This window comes from Poecilia reticulata, chromosome 1, assembly GCF_904066995.2.
Source record: "Poecilia reticulata chromosome 1, P_reticulata-male-v2, whole genome shotgun sequence".
In the NCBI taxonomy this organism is placed as follows: domain Eukaryota; kingdom Metazoa; phylum Chordata; class Actinopteri; order Cyprinodontiformes; family Poeciliidae; genus Poecilia; species Poecilia reticulata.
The window spans coordinates 2,460,236-2,480,555 of record NC_088830.1 but is presented as its reverse complement, the minus strand read 5'-3'; the positions used below and the strand labels follow the sequence as shown (position 1 = coordinate 2,480,555).

Genomic DNA, 20,320 nt, shown 5'->3' with positions numbered 1-20,320 from the left:
AAAGGATGACAATCCAATTTTCATAATTGGTGCAGCTCCATTTGTGAATATATCAACAATGTATTCAATTAAATATCGACACGTTTATTTTCATGTTTATTCTGAAACTTTAATTTGAAATCACTGCATCACTGCATTTTCATGACTCCTAGATTCATTTATCATGTGGAACCTACTTTTCCAAGATTCTAGTCCATGAAATATTGAGGTCTGTATTTTGAAATTAATAATTGCCAATTCTGGAGTAAGGAGAAAAGTGATCAGCATAACAGTTGTAATTTATTTAAACTTTAAATAGTTAAAATAATGATCTTTTTCTCTTTGCCTTGTCTTAAATCTCTGTTTGAAACCTGTCATATTTTTACTGTATTGATTTACACATATTTAATAAATAACTTCACTTGACTTTTTAATTCAAACTGTACAAAATCCAGACAATTTCTTTTGCCTTTACTCCTCCACTGCTTTGAGAGCATTTTTTAAGGTTTCATTGTCTCTATAGGCCCTTATTTGATAGTGAATTGACAAGAAAGTGGGTAATGAGAGAAGGGTAAATACATGTGGCAAAAAACCTCCAGGCCAGGAATCAAACCTGTGACAGCCACATCAAGGACTAAGACACGGGTTGTGCTCAACCCCTGCGCCACCACAGCACCCCTTTGAGAGATTTTTTGACCCTAACACTTATGTTTGAAGTCTTCTTTTTTATTATTTACATTATCAGAAAAAAATGCAGAGGGGAAAAAGAGAATGAAATTTACAAAATACAATGTTTTTAAGGTGAAAAAAGCTTTTTCCATTGTGTATTTTTAGGTCAGTAATATCACCGGAGGTGCATAAATCATCTTGATCAGCTGGCATTGGTAAACGTCATGGGGAGAAAACAACTAAAGGTATTTGAAGTTGAATTTTATTGAGAGTATCTCAATAAAAAGCAAAGAAAAAAGATACTCAAACTAACAGCTGCCTTGTATGATGACACCAAAGGCATATTGTTGTGAAGGATAGATTTGATTTTGTTTACATAGTACTTTACAACAAAATAACAGAACGAATAGAAAAAAATTACCTGATAAATCACAAGCTACACTACATACATTTTTTCTGATTATTTTTCTGAGAACTGTAGTGGTAATTGGGTCATATACACAGAACGTATCAAGTATTTACAGGAAAGTATTTGGTTTCCATGGAATAATCCTTTCTAGTCATAATGCCATATTTCTGCTAAGGTCCAAAACCTGCATTAAACGCAATAACATACTTCAATAACCCACAACTTTTATTCCAAGAACTTGCTACAATTTTAAAGTCATAACTTCATTTTAGTTCAGTTTCCAGGCAACCAATATGACAGAGGTAATCAATCATTGCCTTCTCTTAGGGTCCTTAGAGCTTTATCAAAATAAATCCATAAATAATCAATGTTTTTATTAGAGATATGAGACTTTTACAGGAAGAGACAATAACAGTTCATGTAAATTAATTTCTTCTTGTTACTGTCAAATAATTTTTATAATTTGATACTTTAATGTCTTTTACTATTCTATTGTTTGAAAGCAAAAATATCTCTTGGATTGTACAGGTTGCTGACCTCTGCCACAGGATGTTAATTTCAAACAGACATAAAATTTTGCTTCCAGTAAATTAAATATAAGTTATATACGTGCAAAAAGTAAAAAAAATCTAACATCTAACAGACATTTACCGACACAGATGATTTATAGATTAGAAGACCATTATTTAAATTTCCCTTTAGAAACTTTTCAAACTGCTCATTGTCCTGTTTAGGTTCTTTGCCACCGTTACAGGTGTGTTCTCCAACCCACGCAGCCATTCGGTGCACTTCAGCACCACCCGTTCATCCACGCCCAAGTCCTCCTCATCCTCACACTCCACATCGTCATACTTGTGTTTCTCATTCAGGAGGGAGATTTTTACAATTTAGCTTATGTCTCCCAGTGGAGCATCAGAATTGTTCTTACCGACTGCTCTGCTGTTCCTCTGAGGTACTGACTGCTGCCTCCTTCTTCTAGAATCAGTGGTGCTTCCAGAAGCACCGAGACCACCTGCAGTATTTCTGGCAGCTGAACAAGGGTATCTATCGTTGTTTCTCTGCTGCAGCAGCAGAATAGCTTCAGGTGTGAGTGTTAGAGTAAAATGCACCTCTTCGTTATTCCTAGATCTGGTCTTCACCACCGATTCACTCTTTTTCGAGCCTTGTTTCACAAGCTTGTGCTTCTCCATCTTTGAAAGAAACTCCCCTGAGCTTGACGTAAGAGGGCTATCAGTTTGAGACGCAGGCAACAATCAATCTCTTTTGTTTGTCTGCAGCTCCCCTGAAGAAATTCTTCTGGCTGTGGTCAGATGACTCTTTGACTGACTCTTTCTGCCAAGTTGTTTCAAATTTAAAGCCAGTCTCTCCTTGACTGAACTCCTTTTGCCTTCTCTTGCAACTTTTGTCGTGGCTCCACTGCTTCTAGACAATGCATCTCCAGTCAGCCCTGACACAGAGCGTGTGATTGAAACTTGTGGAATGAACGGCATTTTGGCAACACACAGAAGCAAATAGGACAGAAGCTCAGATTTGCAGTAAAACTGCTGGCGGAGAAAGAAAGAGGGCCCCAAGGAGCAATCCAGCTCACCGAAGAAAGCAGGACACCTGGAAACATCCTCAATCATAGAGGGCTCAGCTGGTAGCTAGTGCATCTGTGTTGGGATCAGCCAGTTCTCATCTACCTGAGAACAAAAACATCCTGGCATTTTATATCTGAGCGGCACAGAGGGCGTGGCACTGGATGCTTCATGGGATGAGCATGGCCTCAGAGGAGGTAAAGGAGAAAAACGTCTTATTACTGTCAGGCTCAGGGATCTAAAATAAACTGCAGTTGTAATCCTCCAGTCTGATCGGGGAGAGCACATTTACAACACACAGTGCACATGTAGGCATTAACCCAGGGTGACTCAAAGGATTTATTTTCTCAACAGAATTTCAGAGGACATATTTATAGAGGCAGGTCAAGTCCAGTTTATTTACATAGCACATTTCAGCAACAAAGTAGTTCAAAGTGCTTCACAACATAAAACATTTCAACCTGGAAAGACTCACACAGAGAGACAGTAGGCAGCATCTGGTGAAAGGAAACGGTGGGTGGGGGAAGGTGCTGTTTGTTGACCATTTGAAATGGTGCATCAGCTGTGGGTCTGAATGAGAGAGGTAACAACTGCTCAGACCATGTGACTGAACTGTTGTTTTAATGATAAATAAAGTTGCTCAATCTGCAGAAAATGATGAATTCCAGGCTTTTTATTTGCCTCGATGTGGCGGCAGGAAACTTTAAAATTCATGACTGATCCTTTTTCACTGTTACAACTAATGTCTCTGACGAGACGTTTCTGAGGTTGTCCAGACGTTACATGTTTTGCCCTCATGTTAGGATGAAACTTCCTCCAACCCTGTTTTTTTATCACTTCTACCCAAGAGATCAATCGGCTGACTGTTAAGGAACAGTCAGCTTCTGTGGAAACCTGACCACTGACACACACCTGTAGCTTTTGTTAATGTGCACAAAAGTCCTATTTGTACACAAACTCGGTCTATTGATATTTTCTATCTGCTGAGCAGATAGAAAATATCTGCTCAGCAGATAGAATGATTGCTGCTCAGCAGATAGGAGGTGGTATTTGCAGGTCAAGGAAATATACAATAAACTGATATTGTCTTTGGAAGTACTTAACCCTGTTCTAACATATATTAGCTACTATAAGTTTAAAGTTATATTGAAATAAATTAATTTGCCAAAAAGTTTATTTTTGCCTGATTTTCATGTTTTGTAGTTCTTACTTATATGGATTATTTTTATTGTCTTTAAAATACCAAAGTTTTAACATAACATTATATTTTTGTCCATCTAATGACATTTTTCTTGAAAAAATGATTGTTGTTGTGATCAGTGAGTATTTGAGTATTTTTGATGACTACTTTTTACTTTTACTAGAGCAAAAATATGTTGAAGTAGTACAACTTTGAGTAGAAATTTTGGGCCCTTGACCTACATCTGCCTTTACTAATAATATGGAACATAGAATAACTTTAGTCTGGACTGCAGCTTTTCATTACTTCTCTACTTTGCCACTGTAATGTAATGTAATGCTTTGTCCATGTTTTTTTTTGTTTTTTTTTTCAAATTTGGTTAATTTTTTTTTGTTTAATGCGTTATGTTTTTATCATGTAAAGTACTTTGGATTGCCTTGTTGAAATATACTTTACAAGATAAATTTGATTTGATTATGCAAGTGAACTACCCAGATAGCACACAATGTTAAATCAATGTTGAATTATAGTTAGAATCGGTGATTTTTGGTTGAAGTCGACAAATGATGGTGGATCAACCATCAAACAACCATTCAATCAAATGGTATTATTACTAAGTGGGGGTTAATCATGTTTCAAATTACGCACTACATGCTGAGAACATTGGATTGTGATTCCTTTATGTACATTTTCTTACTTGTCTGTAAATATTATTACAGGCATAATTTGTTGACACAAAAACATCTACAAGTCTCTACTAGGAGTTGTACAGTCCGACTCCCCCTTTTTACACTAGTGGTTTGTCCCAACCAAACAGTCATTTTGCTGCTGGTTTATTTGCAACTGGCTTCTGAATTGAATTCTCCTCTGAGCAGTTTTATGGTAAGTTTTTCAATATTACGTTGATCTTAAATGTGTTTATTGAAAAATAAGGCCATTGTTTTGTGCCCATAGTAATCCTGGTTATTTTGGGGCAAAACAGATATTTTTAATAATTGAGGTCATGTCTCATTTTGTGTTATTTTCATCCTGCCCACCGCTCCAGGCCTAAGTATGAAATCCTGTGAGATTTTGTGAGATTTGAGTTTTTAAAATAGGACGGGGCCTATTGTTTGGTCTGAGAGAGCATGTGGTGGACAAGGAAGTGTAAGGCTGGCTGCTCCAGGTGGGCTTTAAATTGTTGTGTTAGTAATCACTTGTTTTTCATTTTTTATTATGATGTGCTTAGGGACGTGCTTAGATGTGCCTGTTCCAGAACAACTGAGTTATATATTTGCATGACAGTCTGCAGCCATCAAGAAGTGGAGAAGGTTGTTAATCATCCACAGATTAAATCCAGGTGAGGCAGAAGGGAAATACTTAAAACAGGGGTGTCCAAAGTCTGTCCTTGAGGACCGGCATCCTGCATGTTTTAGTTCTCTCCCTGGTTTAACACAACTGGATCATTTGATGGCTCATTAGAGGCCTAAGAGGAACATTGACAAGCTGAAAAGGTTGTTACTACCAGCAGGGAGAGAACTAAAATGTGCAGGATGCCGGCCCTCGAGGACCGACTTTGGACACCCCTGACTTAAAACATGTAAGGTAGGTGAAACACTGAACTAAACCTGCTAATGACTGATTCAGTCTGTTGTTTCTTGCAGTGGCGCAACTACACATTATTCAGGTGGATGCGAAAACATAGATCGACAACCCCCCCCCAAACCCCCCAACCCCGAAGGAAGGAGCATCAGGGTGAAGGAGCGACACTCACTCGCTGGGCGAGAGGAAAATGATTTTAACTGAACAAACTGAGAGCGGCCTGAGAGATATGAACGAAACCAGTTGAGAGGTGTAATTACAATGCCAAGAGAGGATAATCTGTCAATAAGATGTTATGTGAAATTGTATCAAAAGCCGCAGTCAGATCAAGGAGAAGGAGTATCGATAATAAACCAGAGTCAACAGCAAGAAGGAGATCATTTGTAATTTTAAGAAGCGCTGTTTCTGTACTGTGGAGTGGACGGAAGCCAGATTGGAATTGTTCATATAAATTATTGCTGGAAAGATGAGAATGGAGTTGAGCAGCAACTCTTCTAGAATTTTTGAAATAAATGGAAGATTTGAGATGGGATGAAAATTGAGTTCATTGGGATCTAAACCAGGTTTCTTAAATATTGGGGTTATTGCTGCAGTTTTGAGAGCCAAGGGAACAACAGCAGTAGTAAGGGAAGAATGTATAATTTTAGTGATGAGAGGGGGTCAGAGAGGGGAGGGTCACTTTAACAAGAACAGTGGGAAGAGGATCTAAATGGCAGGTTGAAGATTTAGATTTTTGAATTAATTTGGTGACGTCAACAGAGGGAAGGCTGAAGACCGAGAAATGAATTGGTAGGAACAACTGAAACTGGGACAGGTGATGTTAAGGCGAGACTGGGTATAAGTTCCTGATGGATAATTTCTATCTTAGGAGTAAAAAAATGATACCAAAGTGTTACAAAAATCAGAGGTATACAGGTGGGGAGGAAGGGAATCTAGTGGTTTGGTAATGTTTGCAAATACAGAAAATAAACTTTTGGAGTTATCCTTGTTAGAATTGATTAAAGTGGAGTAATATGTTGATTTGACTGAAGAAATTGCATCTTTGTAATTGCATCTTGTAGTACCAGAATTCAATATAAAAATAGAAAAACGAATTACAGATGGGTTATCAGTAAACGCATGAGAAATGTTGGCAATATTAGCTTTACAATGGGTAGAAAACATAAAACCATTAAAAATGATACGTTCAGATTCTAGCTCTGCATTATTAAGTTTAAAAAAATCAAACAGATAGTAGGATGGACATTTTATTAGAAATGCATCATACACTATTCAGAATACAAAACATGGGTTTGATAGTTATATTTGTGTGGGTTCCAGCACATATTGGAGTAGATGGAAATGAGAGGACAGATAAAATGGCAAAGAGGGCAATTCAGTATCCTATTAGTTTCACAGTTAAAATAAGTAAATCTGAAGGAAAGAGTATTGTTGAAGAGAAACTGATGAAAGTTTGGCAAAAAAGGTGGGATGAAGATAAGATGGGAAGATGGCTTTATAAAATTCAGAAGAATGTAGGAGAAGAAATAGGAAAGGGTGATGAGGTTAAGATTTGGACATTCAGGACTTAATTATACACCTTTTAAAATTCAAAAACATAAAACTGGCAAATGTGATTATTGTGATAAATATGAAACCATAGAGCATGTTATATTAGAATGCCATAAATATGAAATGGAAGATGTATGAAGAGAGAGTTTGGAAGTATTATGGAGAAAGTTAATTTGTTAGATATACTGAAGAATTTAGGGAGTAAATGTATACAAATAATTATTCGATTTCTTAAGACTAAATTATTTCATATAATTTAATTATAGTGTGTTTGTGAATGAAGGCATGATATAAGTTGTGCACAAGTATTTATGTTTTAAGTGTGAATGTGTGAGTGTATGTTTAGATAGAATTTATGGTAGAATATTTGTATATATAGATAAATATTTAAACCATCACGAACCACACTCCAAACCAGTAAGTGGCGGTAATACTACTAAAAGTTTCTTGCCGACCGCCATAAAACCGAGAAGAAGAAGAACAACCCTAACGTTGATTCAACATACAAGTCACCGACCACTTTCAACGTTGATTCAATGTTTCTGGCTGACATTGATTCAATGTTGTTTCAATCATTCTGTGCTATCTGGGTAGCTTCCAAAATTTGCAACAGGTTGACTTTAAACATCAGTCAGGAATCGTCACAGGGAAATATGGTATTCCATAAGGCTGGTTGATTGTGATAAAGGAAATCTTTGTGATATTACCGCATACACGGATGCTGCTTTGACTGTAAATTAGCGACATATTGTGCGGCCTAACTTTTGACTTTCTGCTTTAAAACACATCCCATTCCTGTGGGTCTATCTATATATCTATCTTGGGAAAATTTACAAGGAAAATTGCCCTCAGGTGTAGGGTGACCTCAAAAGTCGCTTTGCATGTTTCCATTCGAGCCACAAGAGGAGCTCTTTCGTGTTGGCTGTACTCGGTGTTGTAAAGACGTTCGTCGTAAACGGGTTTGTTCACTTTGAATGTAACCATTAGCGTGACGATGCTAAGCTAGCTGTCAGCCAGGTATCCAGGGGTTTTGCTGCTGAGTTAGCCACCGAATGCTCCCAGTCGTACCTTCTTGACATTCCCTCAACATTCCTGGACGAATTCGTGTCGACTGCCCAGAGTCCGCGAATTCAAGTCCACTCCTGATTTAACCTCGTTCCTTTACCCCTTAGCTTGTGTGACTTAGCTCACTGGCTATCGAGACTGCACAGTCAGGCAGAATCGGACCGACGAGGTAAGTTAGCCTCCGCACTTGCGAGATGTGATGTTGTAGCGAGGCGGCTCGTTTTAAGGAAACACCGGTGCTTGAAAACGCATAGAAGGTAGGCCTAAAGTAAACGTGTACAAGATAGCAAACTGGAACAAACCTAGACCTAAACAAGCCTCGACTGCCCAGCGAGGTTTTATAGAATAAGTGAATTTTGAGCTAAGCTTATAGTAAACTGCCTGTAACGTTAGTGACATTTCGCTGGACAGAACCAGCGAACTGTGCCGTGGCTAGCTAACCGGGTTCAGGGCTTCTGGTGTTTAAATGTATTTGGTCTAACACCCTTTCCTTATTATATATATATATATATAATAAGGAAATTTTGAATGCTAACGTTACTGTGCGTTTTTTAAGAGGCCATTAATAAGTTCAGTCCTTCCAATGCCCCAAGTTATGTCTAGCCAATGAATTCAAGCTAAGTGCTAGTAAGTATAATCAACGTAAGCCACAGATAATAATTTTATAACAGCTTTTTAGCTTTATATGAGGTGTGTTGCCAGAAAGTAAAGTTCAGGACAACTGTTTGCTTGGAAATTGTTGTCGCTAGTTGCTAACTAAGTTTTTGGTTTGTGACTGTGCAGAGTTGCACTTAAGGACCACACCCAGACAAGATGTCACTTCATCAGTTTCTGTTGGAACCCATCACCTGCCACGCGTGGAATCGCGACAGGACACGTAAGGCTGAAAATATAATTGAATTTAAAAATAGCAACTACTAACTAAGCAGTCTTGGTTAGTTCCAACACCTGTCTTAGGTTGTGTAACAAATTCCACATCATTACGTGAATGAGTAACTGCAGGTAAACAATAGGTGTTAGGACAAGCTTGGTTTCAGTCTTCAGTAGTCGATGGAATCTGGTCTAACTGGTTGGGTTTCTATATTTTCATCAAGGTAACCTGCTTGGTTTTTGTTCTTATTTGATTTTCTTTTTTTCTTTTTTTTCAGAAATTGCCATCAGTCCAAATAACCACGAAGTTCATATCTACAAGAAAAGTGGCAACCAGTGGTTGAAGACCCATGAACTGAAGGAGCACAATGGACATATTACAGGTATGTTATTTTACACATTCTTTAACTTGTATTTAGTTTGCTAGAGATTTTTGACTTATATTTGATTCCTTTCTGAATATATTCAGGGCATCAATGCAGTAAGGGAGATATAAAATTTTACTTTCAATGTCTGGATTTGTTTAAAAAAAGGGACATTTTAGAGTTTTTCCTTGTTGATTTTCTTGATAAAAATAAAAATTTCTTTAAGTAGTTTAAATCAAAGTTTTTTTCTGCCATGACTATACATATGAGATGATATTGTTGGTCATGTGAAATTTGAAAATCAAATAATTGCTTTTATTTAAGAGAAAAACGACCAGTTTTTCTTTGGCTGCTAAACTAATATAACACATCAATTATTATGTTTTTAATTGTTGTTTTTATCATATCTTATTTGATACATAAGCACATTTGGAGGGTGATTGAACACCTTGTTGACAGTCCAGAGTTAATCTTTACAATTGACTTTGTGCTGTTTTCAACAGTAGCATTAGGGTTCCACTGATTGCACCAATCTTTAAAAAACCCTGACCTGTCAATTCTGATTTTGGCTCATACCAATTTTTTTTGTCTAAATATATGGATATAATGAAGCAAGAAAGTCACAGAGTTGTTGACCGTGGTTAACACTGAATGTGCAGACATGACCTGATGGGCGGGTCTGTCTGTCAGACTCTCTCACAGCAGACTAAAGAGGACAGTGGCTGTTTTTTAGACCTTTGATGAGGTCAATAAGATCAGTGGATAAGATTGGCTTCACATGTACATATCAGCTGATCACCCAGCTCCCAAAATTAAGAAAACCAGAGCAGATTTATCAGCTAGGCAATTTATTGGTGCACACAAATAATGTTCAGGTTTTAGTAAATTCTGAATAGATTGCTGTAATTTGTTGATTTTTAGACAATTTCTCAAATTCATCCTTGATAGTCGTAGATGCATTCTGGAAGATGCAAATCAACAAAATGAACTATGCATGCTACATATTGAGTGCACGTGGCTTTGGTTATATTTACAGTCATAATGTATTCTTAAATACATTGCCAATCTTTTTTAAATTTACATATTATCCTTTTCCAAAACCAGCAGTTTGAAAGTAAATTTTTTATTTTTTTTTACATTTTTCATGGATTGGTTATTCTTTAGGTATTGATTGGGCTCCCAAAAGTGACCGTATAGTGACATGTGGAGCAGACCGAAATGCCTACGTGTGGTCTCAGAAGGAAGGAGTTTGGAAACCCACGCTGGTCATCCTCAGGATCAACCGGGCGGCCACCTTCGTCAAGTGGTCTCCGCTGGAGAACAAATTTGCAGTCGGCAGTGGAGCTCGACTCATCTCTGTGTGCTACTTTGAGTCTGAGAATGACTGGTGAGATTGAAGTAGCAGTGGACCACCTTTCACATTCTCCAAATGTGTTTTTTAATATATGGATAAATTTGCCTACCATGCCTATGCAATCTAGAAAATGTGGAATTTGATGTTATTTTTCATGTCTGGATATTTTTAAAAAAGGAGCATGTTTGTTTCTAGAAAATGCTTCCTTCTTTCTTCACCTTTTTTCAAAGTTAAAGCCTTCAGATTCTGTTGGATCAATATTTTATGATGAATCTTTGATTCACATTCACTTAATTAAAATTACTCTTTTGTGTTTAATAATAAAGGTGTCACCAATTGACCAGACTTAAAATATTTATTTATTTTAGTGTATATTAAGCCAGGCCATATTTTGAGTTGTTGAGATTTTTAGACAGCTGCTCCTACCTGGTCAAAATAACTCCATGAAATATCCACCACACTGGCAAATTGTTGGCCATCAATTGTTGTTTTATGACTTATAGAACTTGATGTAAAATATTTGCATATAAATTTTAAGAATGTTATAAAAATGGCAAAGAGAATTGAGTCGGAAAAAGTATTGAATTTTAAAATGAAAAAGGTTTAGTGTCCCTGTGAGCAACAGTAAACTGTGTAATGTGACATTTCCTGAGCAATAACGATAATGAACCAACATTTACTTGGGTTCTGTTGCACAGTGCTACCAATCCTGCTTTAAATACTGTCTTCCTCACAGGTGGGTGAGCAAACACATAAAGAAGCCAATCCGCTCCACCATCCTCAGTCTAGATTGGCATCCCAACAATATCCTCCTGGCTGCTGGCTCATGTGACTTCAAATGCAGGTACGATTTGTGTAAATAAATTTAAAAAAGGATTAAGAAATAAAGCTGTGGTAAGGAAAAACTGTCCAGCCTCCTTTCCTTTTTTAAATGTTTTCTCCTCTCATTTCTGTGCTCCGTCTCGGGCCTCAGGGTCTTTTCAGCCTACATTAAGGAGGTAGAAGAAAAGCCGGGCCCCACACCCTGGGGCAGCAAAATGCCATTTGGGGCTGTGCTAGCAGAGTTTGGAGGAGCAGGTCAGTATTTATGTCCTACTTCAGGCTAATTCAGTTGTTTCTTGAACTAAAGGCACATCAGCAGGTTTTTATGCATTCTTATGCTGCAGGTGGAGGGGGATGGGTCCACTCAGTCTCCTTCTCTGCCTCTGGGAACCGTCTGGCCTGGGTCAGCCATGACAGCACTGTCACTGTGGTAGACAGCTCTAAGACTGCCAGGTTTGTTGGTTTCTGTACCTAAAGAATTTCACTTTCTCTAAAACTCTTGATATCTTAATAATTTACAAAAAGTACAGAATTTTCCGCACTATAATGCGCACCGGATTATAAGGCGCACCTTCAATGAATGGCCTATTTTAAAACTTTTTTCATATATAAGGCGCACCGCATTATAAGGCGCATAGAATAGACGCTACAGTTAGGGTTTCCACCTGTTCCGCAATACGGGATGTGATTTGTTCCGTACTCTACAAATGTGGATGTATAATAATAAAGGAAGTGGTCCCCTAGTACTTAATATAGTAGGCTGCCCCAGTCATTGTTTCACTCACGGTGTTGGTGTTGCAATATTGTGCCCAACTGCTTTCTGGGTAACACGGACCAACCGACACGCTGCCGCCGCAGTCTCCGTCTTTCTTCCCCCGCCCCCCGGCTTTAAATGTATAGGGGCTGGTCCCTTGGTAACCCTAGTCGAAGCACCCCGGATGAATATCTAAAGCCACTTTGTTGACAAAGAATGTCAAAAAACAGTCCGACTCCGGTCGGCGAGGAGAGCCTTCCGCGACTGGGCCGGGGCGTGGCTGGACGATGGTCACCCTTCTCCGTTCACGCACAGCATGTTGGTGGAGAACGTGGTGCTAAATGACCTGCAGACGACCTGATCAGGTCGGTAGGTAGATAGGTCAGTCAAGCTTTATTAACAAACCAGTTTTTTGACAACTATCCCAGCGTGCACATCTTCTTCTACGGGCGAAAATGAAGTCGGCGGCTGCTTACCGTAGTTGCTAGACCTATTGTGGCTCAATATTGGTCCATATATGAGGCGCACTGGATTATAAGGCGCACTGTCGGCTTTTGAAGAAATTTAAGGTTTTTAGGTGCGCCTTATAGAGTGGAAAATACAGTACTTTTGAAATGTAAAATAACAGCTTCAGAAATCTGAATGCATATCAGTAGGCTAAGTCATTTTTTTTTTTTAAATAATCCCATTTGTTAAGTCCCATGAGTACATAAAAGTATAAGTGTGTGTAGCTGTGTCTTTCTCAGAACTATGTCTAAAAGTTAAAAACGGAGAGAGAATTACTTGGCTCTGTTATTGTTTTTTTTTACTTGCAATCTGATCTTTATTTCTATGCAGTCAAAATTTGGAATAAAATACATACACAGACATATAAGTCTTAAAAAAGGAAATGGTAACTGCTGTAGCCGTACATTTTTATGTACCGTTTCGTTTCTAACAATGACCTTTTTTTAATGCAACGTTAAAGTCAGAGGTTTCTGACAGAGGTAGTTACTTTGCAATTAATTGTCTGTTGATCAACAAGAGCACACTTGCTTGTTGCACATTGAAACATCTGGGACCTCGTGTATAAAAGAGTGTGTAGCTTTCACTCTAAAACTTGGCTTACGGACAAATTTAGAAAAGTGTGGCGCAGAAAGGAATTCGGATGTATAAAGCCGTGCGCACGCACATACCTACCTACGCATCTTTCCTTTATAAATCCTAATTAGCAGGAAATAGAACACAGCTGCTGGTCCGTCGTATTGCCCCCCATAAATGTAAATATCCGGAAGTCTGCCACCACGTGAAGTAATACCATGGCAATGTCCTTGTTTGTAGCAGTATAAGTATTTATAGTAATAATTATGTATTTTATTTAAAAGGTTCTTTCAGGACACATAAGGTCACGTCACAAAAAAAAAAAAAAATTTGTTTTAATTTAAAATCCAAATTAAAAAGGGAAAATAAAGACAGTGCAAATCCCTGTTCGAACAGCAGAGCATTCAGCTGGGATTTAGAAACACAGTGTGTCAGAGTCCTTCGAGTGGGAATGTGGACGTTTAATCTAACTATAGAAATCATGCATAAGTTAAACATTTACAGAATAGAGATGCTTTCTGTACATAAAGGCACATTCACAAAGCGGGCATGGCTCAGCTGAAGGTTGACTGCTGTTGCACCGGTAACCCACGGCTTTTTCTTTAAGTTTTGCTCAGAGCTCCAGGATGATCAACATTTCCCAGCAGATTATTATGATCTCTAAACATGGGCTCCCTCTGAATCCTTCCATTGGCGATGCTCTCCATCAGAGCCAAAGCACTCCTCAATTACGTGGCTCACCTTTGCGCAGCTACTTGTATATGACCAACTCTGCTTGCTTGTTGTAGCATGCTATGGGAGGCGCGTTGACATCTCCATGAGTCTTTCAGCTGAGCTCTGTACTGCAGCTTTTAAAACTATATCAAATGTTTCTTATCTTGAAATGTTACTGTGAGACCTTAGCTTTTGCACATCTTAAGCAGTTTTGATTGCAACAAGAACAATCCAGGATTAGGTAAAAAAAAAAAGTTACTTTGTCTTTAAGTCCTGATCCTGCAGTATTCTGTATCTGTTTTCTTTCGCAAGCAAGTTCTTTGTTGATTAATTTACTTTTTGTGAACACTTCAATATTCTCATCAGTCTGTTTAGTGGGATTTTTTTCACTATCGGGATGCTCTCTCTCCTGTCATCCGCTTTCTGCACGTTTCAGTCTTTCCAATGATAGTGGTGGGAGTGATATGATTTGCAGAAAATCTTTAGGCAGAATAGAGCAAGAGTAAAAAGATTACATGTGAGACATCTCGCATAGAGAAAACTGCATTAGTTTACTTCAAGTATATTTGATATATCAGCCAACATTATTCCAGGTAATGCAGCCTTGAGAAAAAATGTGTTCATTGCTAATAAATCATGAGGATTTATCCAGACCAACGCAGGTCAGTGTTAAATATTGAGTTGGGTATAAAAATGCATATTTCTGGGTGCTGTGGTGGCGCAGGGGCAAAGCACAACCTGTGTATTGAGGCCCTAGTCCTCATGCCGGTGGTCGCAGGCTCAATTCCAAGCCTGGCGACATTTGCCGCATGTCTTTCCTCTCTCTCATAACCCTCTTTCCTGTCAAACTACTTTCAAATAAAGGTCACTAGAGCCAAAAAAAACCTTTAAAATAAAAAATTCAGTCATGAAAGCAGAGGTGACTCCTTTTTATGGCAGCACATCATTGTTTTTGATGGAATAAAATGAATGTCAGTAAATTTGTGTGCGTTTAGTCCCTCACAGCAGAAGACAGAGTTCCTGCCTCTTCTCAGCGTCATTTTTGTTTCCGAGAACTGTCTAGTAGCTGCGGTGAGTTTAAAACAAGCATTCACACTTTAACTATCCAGACATGAACCATAATGTTAAAATGTGTTGTGTGTCTCTTCAGGGGCACGACTGTTGCCCCATGCTCTTCCGCTGTGATGACAGCGGAGCCCTGGCGTTTGTGTCGAAGCTTGACCTCCCCAAACAGAGCATCCAGAGGAACATGTCTGCCATGGAACGCTTCAGGAACATGGACAAGAGGGCCACCACCGAGGACCGCAACACTACCCTGGACACATTGCACCAGAACAGCATCACGTACGTCTGGAACCAAACACACACACAACATACTAAGACTGTAGTCAATCCAGCACTTTTATATTTCAATGAACTGAGGTCAAACAGGAGAGACCTGAGGCAAGAGAAACGAAAGATACAGAAAAATCTCACAAATTCAGCAGAATGTAAGGTATTAGTAAGAAAACAAAATTAGTTTTTTTTTTATCCATCCATCCATCCATTTTATTCCGCTTCATCCGGGGTCAAGTCGCGGGGCAGCAGCTTCAGAAGGGAGGCCCAGACTTCCCTCTCCCCAGCCACTTCTTCCAGCTCCTTCGGGGGAACCCCAAGGCTTTCCCAGGCCAGCCGAGAGACATAATCCCTCCAACGTGTCCTGGGTCTTCCCGAGGCCTCCTCCCGGTGGGACGTGCCCAGAACACCTCACTAAGGAGGCGTCCAGGAGACATCCTGACCAGATGCCGGAGCCACCTCAACTGGCTCCTCTCGACGTGGAGGAGCAGCGGCTCTACTCTGAGTCCCTCCCGGATGACCGAGCTTCTCACCCTATCTCTAAGGGAGAGCCCAGCCACCCTGCGGAGGAAATGCATTTCGGCCGCTTGTGTCCGTGATCTCGTTCTTTTGGTCATGATCCAAAGCTCATGACCATAGATGAGGGTGGGAACATAGATCGACCGGTAAATCAAGAGCTTCGCTTTTTGACTCAGCTCTCTCTTCACCATGACGGACCGGTACAGCACCCGCTTCACTGCAGACGCTGCCCCAAGCAGTCTGTCATCTCCCGCTCCCTTCTTCCCTCATTCGTGAACAAGATCCCCAGATACTTAAACTCCTCCACTTGAGGCAGGACGACCCCCCTGACCCGGAGGGGGTACTCTACCCTTTTCCGGCTCAAGACCATGGCCTCGGATTTGGAGGCACTGAGCCTCATCCCGGCCGCTTCACACTCGGCTGCGAACCGCTCCAGTGAGAGCTGCAGATCACGATTTGATGAAGCCAACAGGACCACATCATCTGCAAAAAGCAGAGATGTGATCCTAAGGCCACCAAAATGGATCCCCTCAACACCTCGGCTGGTCAGAGATTCTGTCCATAAAAAGTAATGAACAGAATCGGTGACAAAGGGCAACCTTGGCGGAGTCCAACTCTCACCGGAAACGAGCCTGACTTACTGCCGGCAATGCGGACCAGACTCTGACACCGGTCATACCTGACAGCCCGTATCAAAGGGCCCGGTACCCCATACTCCCGGAGAATGAGATGCCGCTTCGCCCGCAAATCCGATGAGACGATGACAAAATCGATCATCGAACTGCGACCTGGGGCGTCCTGGTGCCAAGTGCACATATGGACGGACATTTGTTTGTGAAGGACAATCCATGACGAGCACAGAAGTCCAACAACAGAACACCACTCGAGTTCAGATCGGGGGGGGGAGCCGTTCCTCCCAACCACGCCCCTCCAGGTCTCACTGTCATTGCCCACGTGAGCGTTGAAGTCCCCCAGTAGAACAAGGGAGTCCCCAGGAGGGGCACTCTCCAGTACCCCCTCTAAGGACTCCAAGAAGGGTGGGTAATCTGAACTGCTGTTCGGCCCGTAAGCACAAACAACAGTCAGAACCTGTCCCCCCCCCCTAGGGACACGGTCGAACGCCTTCTCCAAGTCCACAAAACACATGTAGACTGGTTGGGCGAACTCCCATGCACCCTCCAGGACCCTGCTGAGGGTGTAGAGCTGGTCTAGTGTTCAACACCCAGGACGAAAACCACACTGCTCTTCCTGAATCCGAGGTTCGACTATCCGACGGACCCTCCTCTCCAGGACCCCTGAATAGACCTTACCAGGGAGGTTTAAGAGTGTGATCCCCCTGTAATTGGAGCACACCCTCCGGTCCACCACCCCAGTCTGCCAATCCAGGGGAACTGCCCCCGATGTCCATGCAATATTGCAGAGTCGCGTGAGCCAACACAACCCTACAACATCCAGAACCTTAAGGAAATCCGGGCGGATCTCATCTACCCCCGGGGCCCTGCCACCGAGGAGCTTTTTGACCACCTCGGCGACCTCGTCCCCAGAGATTGGAGAGCCCAACCCAGAGTCCCCAGGCTCAGCTTCCTCAACAGAAGGCATGTTAGTGTTTTTCAGGCATGTTTTTTTTTTAATCAGATGTCAAGAAAATAAGCAAATAAGTGAAGGCCAGAATGACGAATGTATGCAATTATATAGATTTTCATTTTTAGATGGATTTTACTATTTGTCAGTCTCCTGCAGTAACCTAATTTCTTAATTCTTTTCCTTTTTGTATGTTGTGAAAATCAAATCTCTGTAGATTCATTGAGAAATATTAATTTGGAAGTATCAAAAACATATGTGACTGACCAAATTATATAAATATAAGTCTACAATAAAGCCTTTTTTTTCTTCTATTTCCAGAAAAATGCAGTGTTAGTTTTAGCCTGGTAGTAGTGATTAGTACCATGATTGTAAAATTGGAAACGACTAGAAGTTTGTTTTTCACTTTTCCGCATTTATTTAGAATAGAAGATAGTCAGAAGTGAGCATTTATTAAGAATGACAATGCCATTACGATTTATTTAACGGTGAGAACTGGAACAGGCTGACACGCTTATGTCAGTGGGTGGGCCACCGCTGCTGGTGCCCCACCACTCTGGCGAACTGACAGCTCCACAGAACCCAATTTTGTTTCAGTGGTCTGAACTTTTCACAGCATTTTTTAACAGTCTTCTCATTTAACATGTCTTCACATCTTTGTTCTTGTATAGCCAAGTGTCTATCTATGAGGGAGACAAAAGGGACTGTCGCAAGTTCTGCACCACGGGTATCGATGGAGCAATGACAATTTGGGACTTCAAGGTAAAATCATTCCTGTATGCGTGTGGGTCCTCTCATGATGCAGCACTCACCACCTCCTTTGTTTTTCCTCCTCAGAGCCTAGAAGCTTCTATCCAGGGTCTCCGCATCATGTGAAGAAATGTTTTGAATGAATGAAGTCGCTGCAGCCTCACCCCTATTGCCCTCTCTCCCCCAGTCATCAACCCCCCTGCCTGTCCCTCTCTCTAACCCCCCCCCACCTGTGTGGCGCAGCCAGCAAAGTACATAACTGACCACCCTATTGAGTGTTTGCTGAAGCACTGATCAGACCATTAAACACTCTTGTTCGGCGTGTCCTTCACATACTCACAAACACACATGCACTACACACACTGAGTTGTGGTGTGAGATCACTGATTTTTTTTTTCTTTGTTTGCTTTTAAATAAAGGTTAACCAGGTGTAAAAGTGGGATGGTCCTCTGACACGTACTAAACGTGATGTGAAATGTGTGTTTTTATGTTCTCTAACCTCCAGTACCAAAAGATGAACGCTGAAATGTGCGTTTTATCCAAAAAACCCAAACTGTATTTTACCTCACTCCAATCTGAACATGATCTCATGTACAGGTGTTTGTCCTCACTGAACAGCAAGTGAAACAATTTAGACTTCAGACCAGGGGTTATTAAAATGCTGAGCAAATGTTGATAGTCGTCTGATCAAAACCTGTAGAAGATCTGATGTTGGAGGATTTGGGGGGAGCAGCTGTTGAAACTGCAGTGTCACGCCTGGCCAGCACTACGCTCTGAACTACCACACTAAAACCATCAATGGAGGATTTCTATGTAACTGATCATGAGGTTGACATGAAATAAAGGTGAAGTACATTTACACAACTAAGTGACTGCACTCTTTATTTGTGTACATTTTCTGACAGCAGGTATTTTTTGTGTATTCTCACTTTATTACTTGAAAGTATGTAGAATATTGGGGCATAAACTCAAAAAACTCATGTCTGTTGAAACAAGTCGTCTAATGCTTCTTGGCATGTTCAGAGAACAGGGAATGAGCGCCCCCTGTGCTTGGTACAGTGTAACGACTTGAAGCCAGATGTTAAAATACATTCTAAAACAATTTTTTTTAAGTTTTGCAGGTTTTTCATATGGAAAGAAAAAAAGATATGTTCATTGTTGCATCAAATGTACAGTCATAATTATTTTGAGTGTTTTTGAAGTAACTGAGTTCAAGTAAAACATTTTTTGATCTGATTTCTACGGAGCCCTCGCCATGGCAATCTTTTTTTTTTCTTTTGCATTACCTCGCAATACTTTTGCATTCTCTCGCAATAATGTACTAATCAGTATAATTGAATACTGTAAGCCTTTCTTACAGTGGCCATACACTTTCTATTATATAAGGTTTTATTAAGGTTTTTCCATGTATCTTAATATCTTGTGAAATAACTGACATTTTATATCTAGGATATAATGCACTACCTATGTTATAAACAAACTTTCCGTAAGAAGGGAAGAAGAAAAAAACATTCAAACTCTTTGCACTATTACTGAGTTATCGCGGGGTAATAAAGTCATCTGACAGTTTTGATTGTGTCTCTTTTGTGTTGGTAGTCTGAATTAAAGGGATGTTTTCATGTGCAGTTCTGTCGCAACCTTACACAAATAGACATGCAGTGAATAGATCGATTTTTTGTTTTTTGAACCAGAGACTCTTTAAATGTGTATTCACATTTGAAATTTGAAATTGACTTTTGTGACTGTATAGTAGACCAGCAAATGGTGCAGTAAGCATATTGCGAGGGAACACGAACGTTTTGCGAGGTAACTCAAAAAAGAAAAAATGTTCCCCATAATCAGATAGTATCTGATTATTTTGAGATGGCATCTTATGAGATTAATTTTTTTTGTAAAAGAGTGGCGGAAACAGGCTTCCATAGTTCTCCCTCTATGGGAGCTAATTATTTTTTCACAAACTCTTTGACTGTGTTTATTCCTGTCTGAACAACAAATCCTGTTATTTCCTCTCTGAAAAAATCTGTTCCCCTGTTGTTGATCAAGAGAGGAATAAACAAAGACTTGCTGATTATGTAGGGCGAACAGATGATTTCAGGCAACTGAAATATTCACACACCCCCCATGTCCCCTCATAACTTAGGGAAATAAAGAACACTGAACCAGTT

General features: G+C 40.0%; 1 protein-coding gene across 2 annotated transcripts; it reads left to right on the top strand.

The window, feature by feature from the left end:
- Nucleotides 1-7,494: 7,494 nt before the first annotated feature.
- On the top strand, nt 7,495-19,019 carry LOC103462249 (actin-related protein 2/3 complex subunit 1A). 2 transcript variants are annotated; one of them, XM_008404915.3, is made up of 11 exons: nt 7,495-8,180; nt 8,795-8,888; nt 9,160-9,264; nt 10,411-10,633; nt 11,337-11,444; nt 11,574-11,677; nt 11,767-11,875; nt 14,966-15,041; nt 15,121-15,314; nt 18,077-18,167; nt 18,243-19,019. In XM_008404915.3, the coding sequence occupies exons 2-11, from the start codon at nt 8,825-8,827 to the stop codon at nt 18,279-18,281; spliced, it is 1,113 nt and encodes a 370-aa protein (XP_008403137.1). In that variant the 5' UTR covers nt 7,495-8,180; nt 8,795-8,824; the 3' UTR covers nt 18,282-19,019. The 2 variants fall into 2 exon arrangements, with proteins under 2 accessions (XP_008403137.1, XP_081464884.1); XM_081608758.1 differs by lacking the exon at nt 7,495-8,180 and adding an exon at nt 8,246-8,268.
- Nucleotides 19,020-20,320: the final 1,301 nt, after the last annotated feature.

Coding starts and splice junctions, on each gene's coding strand:
- LOC103462249 (XM_008404915.3), top strand. CDS start 8,825: ATGTCACTTCATCAGTTTCTGTTGGAACCCATCACCTGCCACGCGTGG. Junction 9,265..10,410: donor GCACAATGGACATATTACAG/GTATGTTATTTT, acceptor GTTATTCTTTAG/GTATTGATTGGGCTCCCAAA. Junction 11,445..11,573: donor TCATGTGACTTCAAATGCAG/GTACGATTTGTG, acceptor CTCGGGCCTCAG/GGTCTTTTCAGCCTACATTA.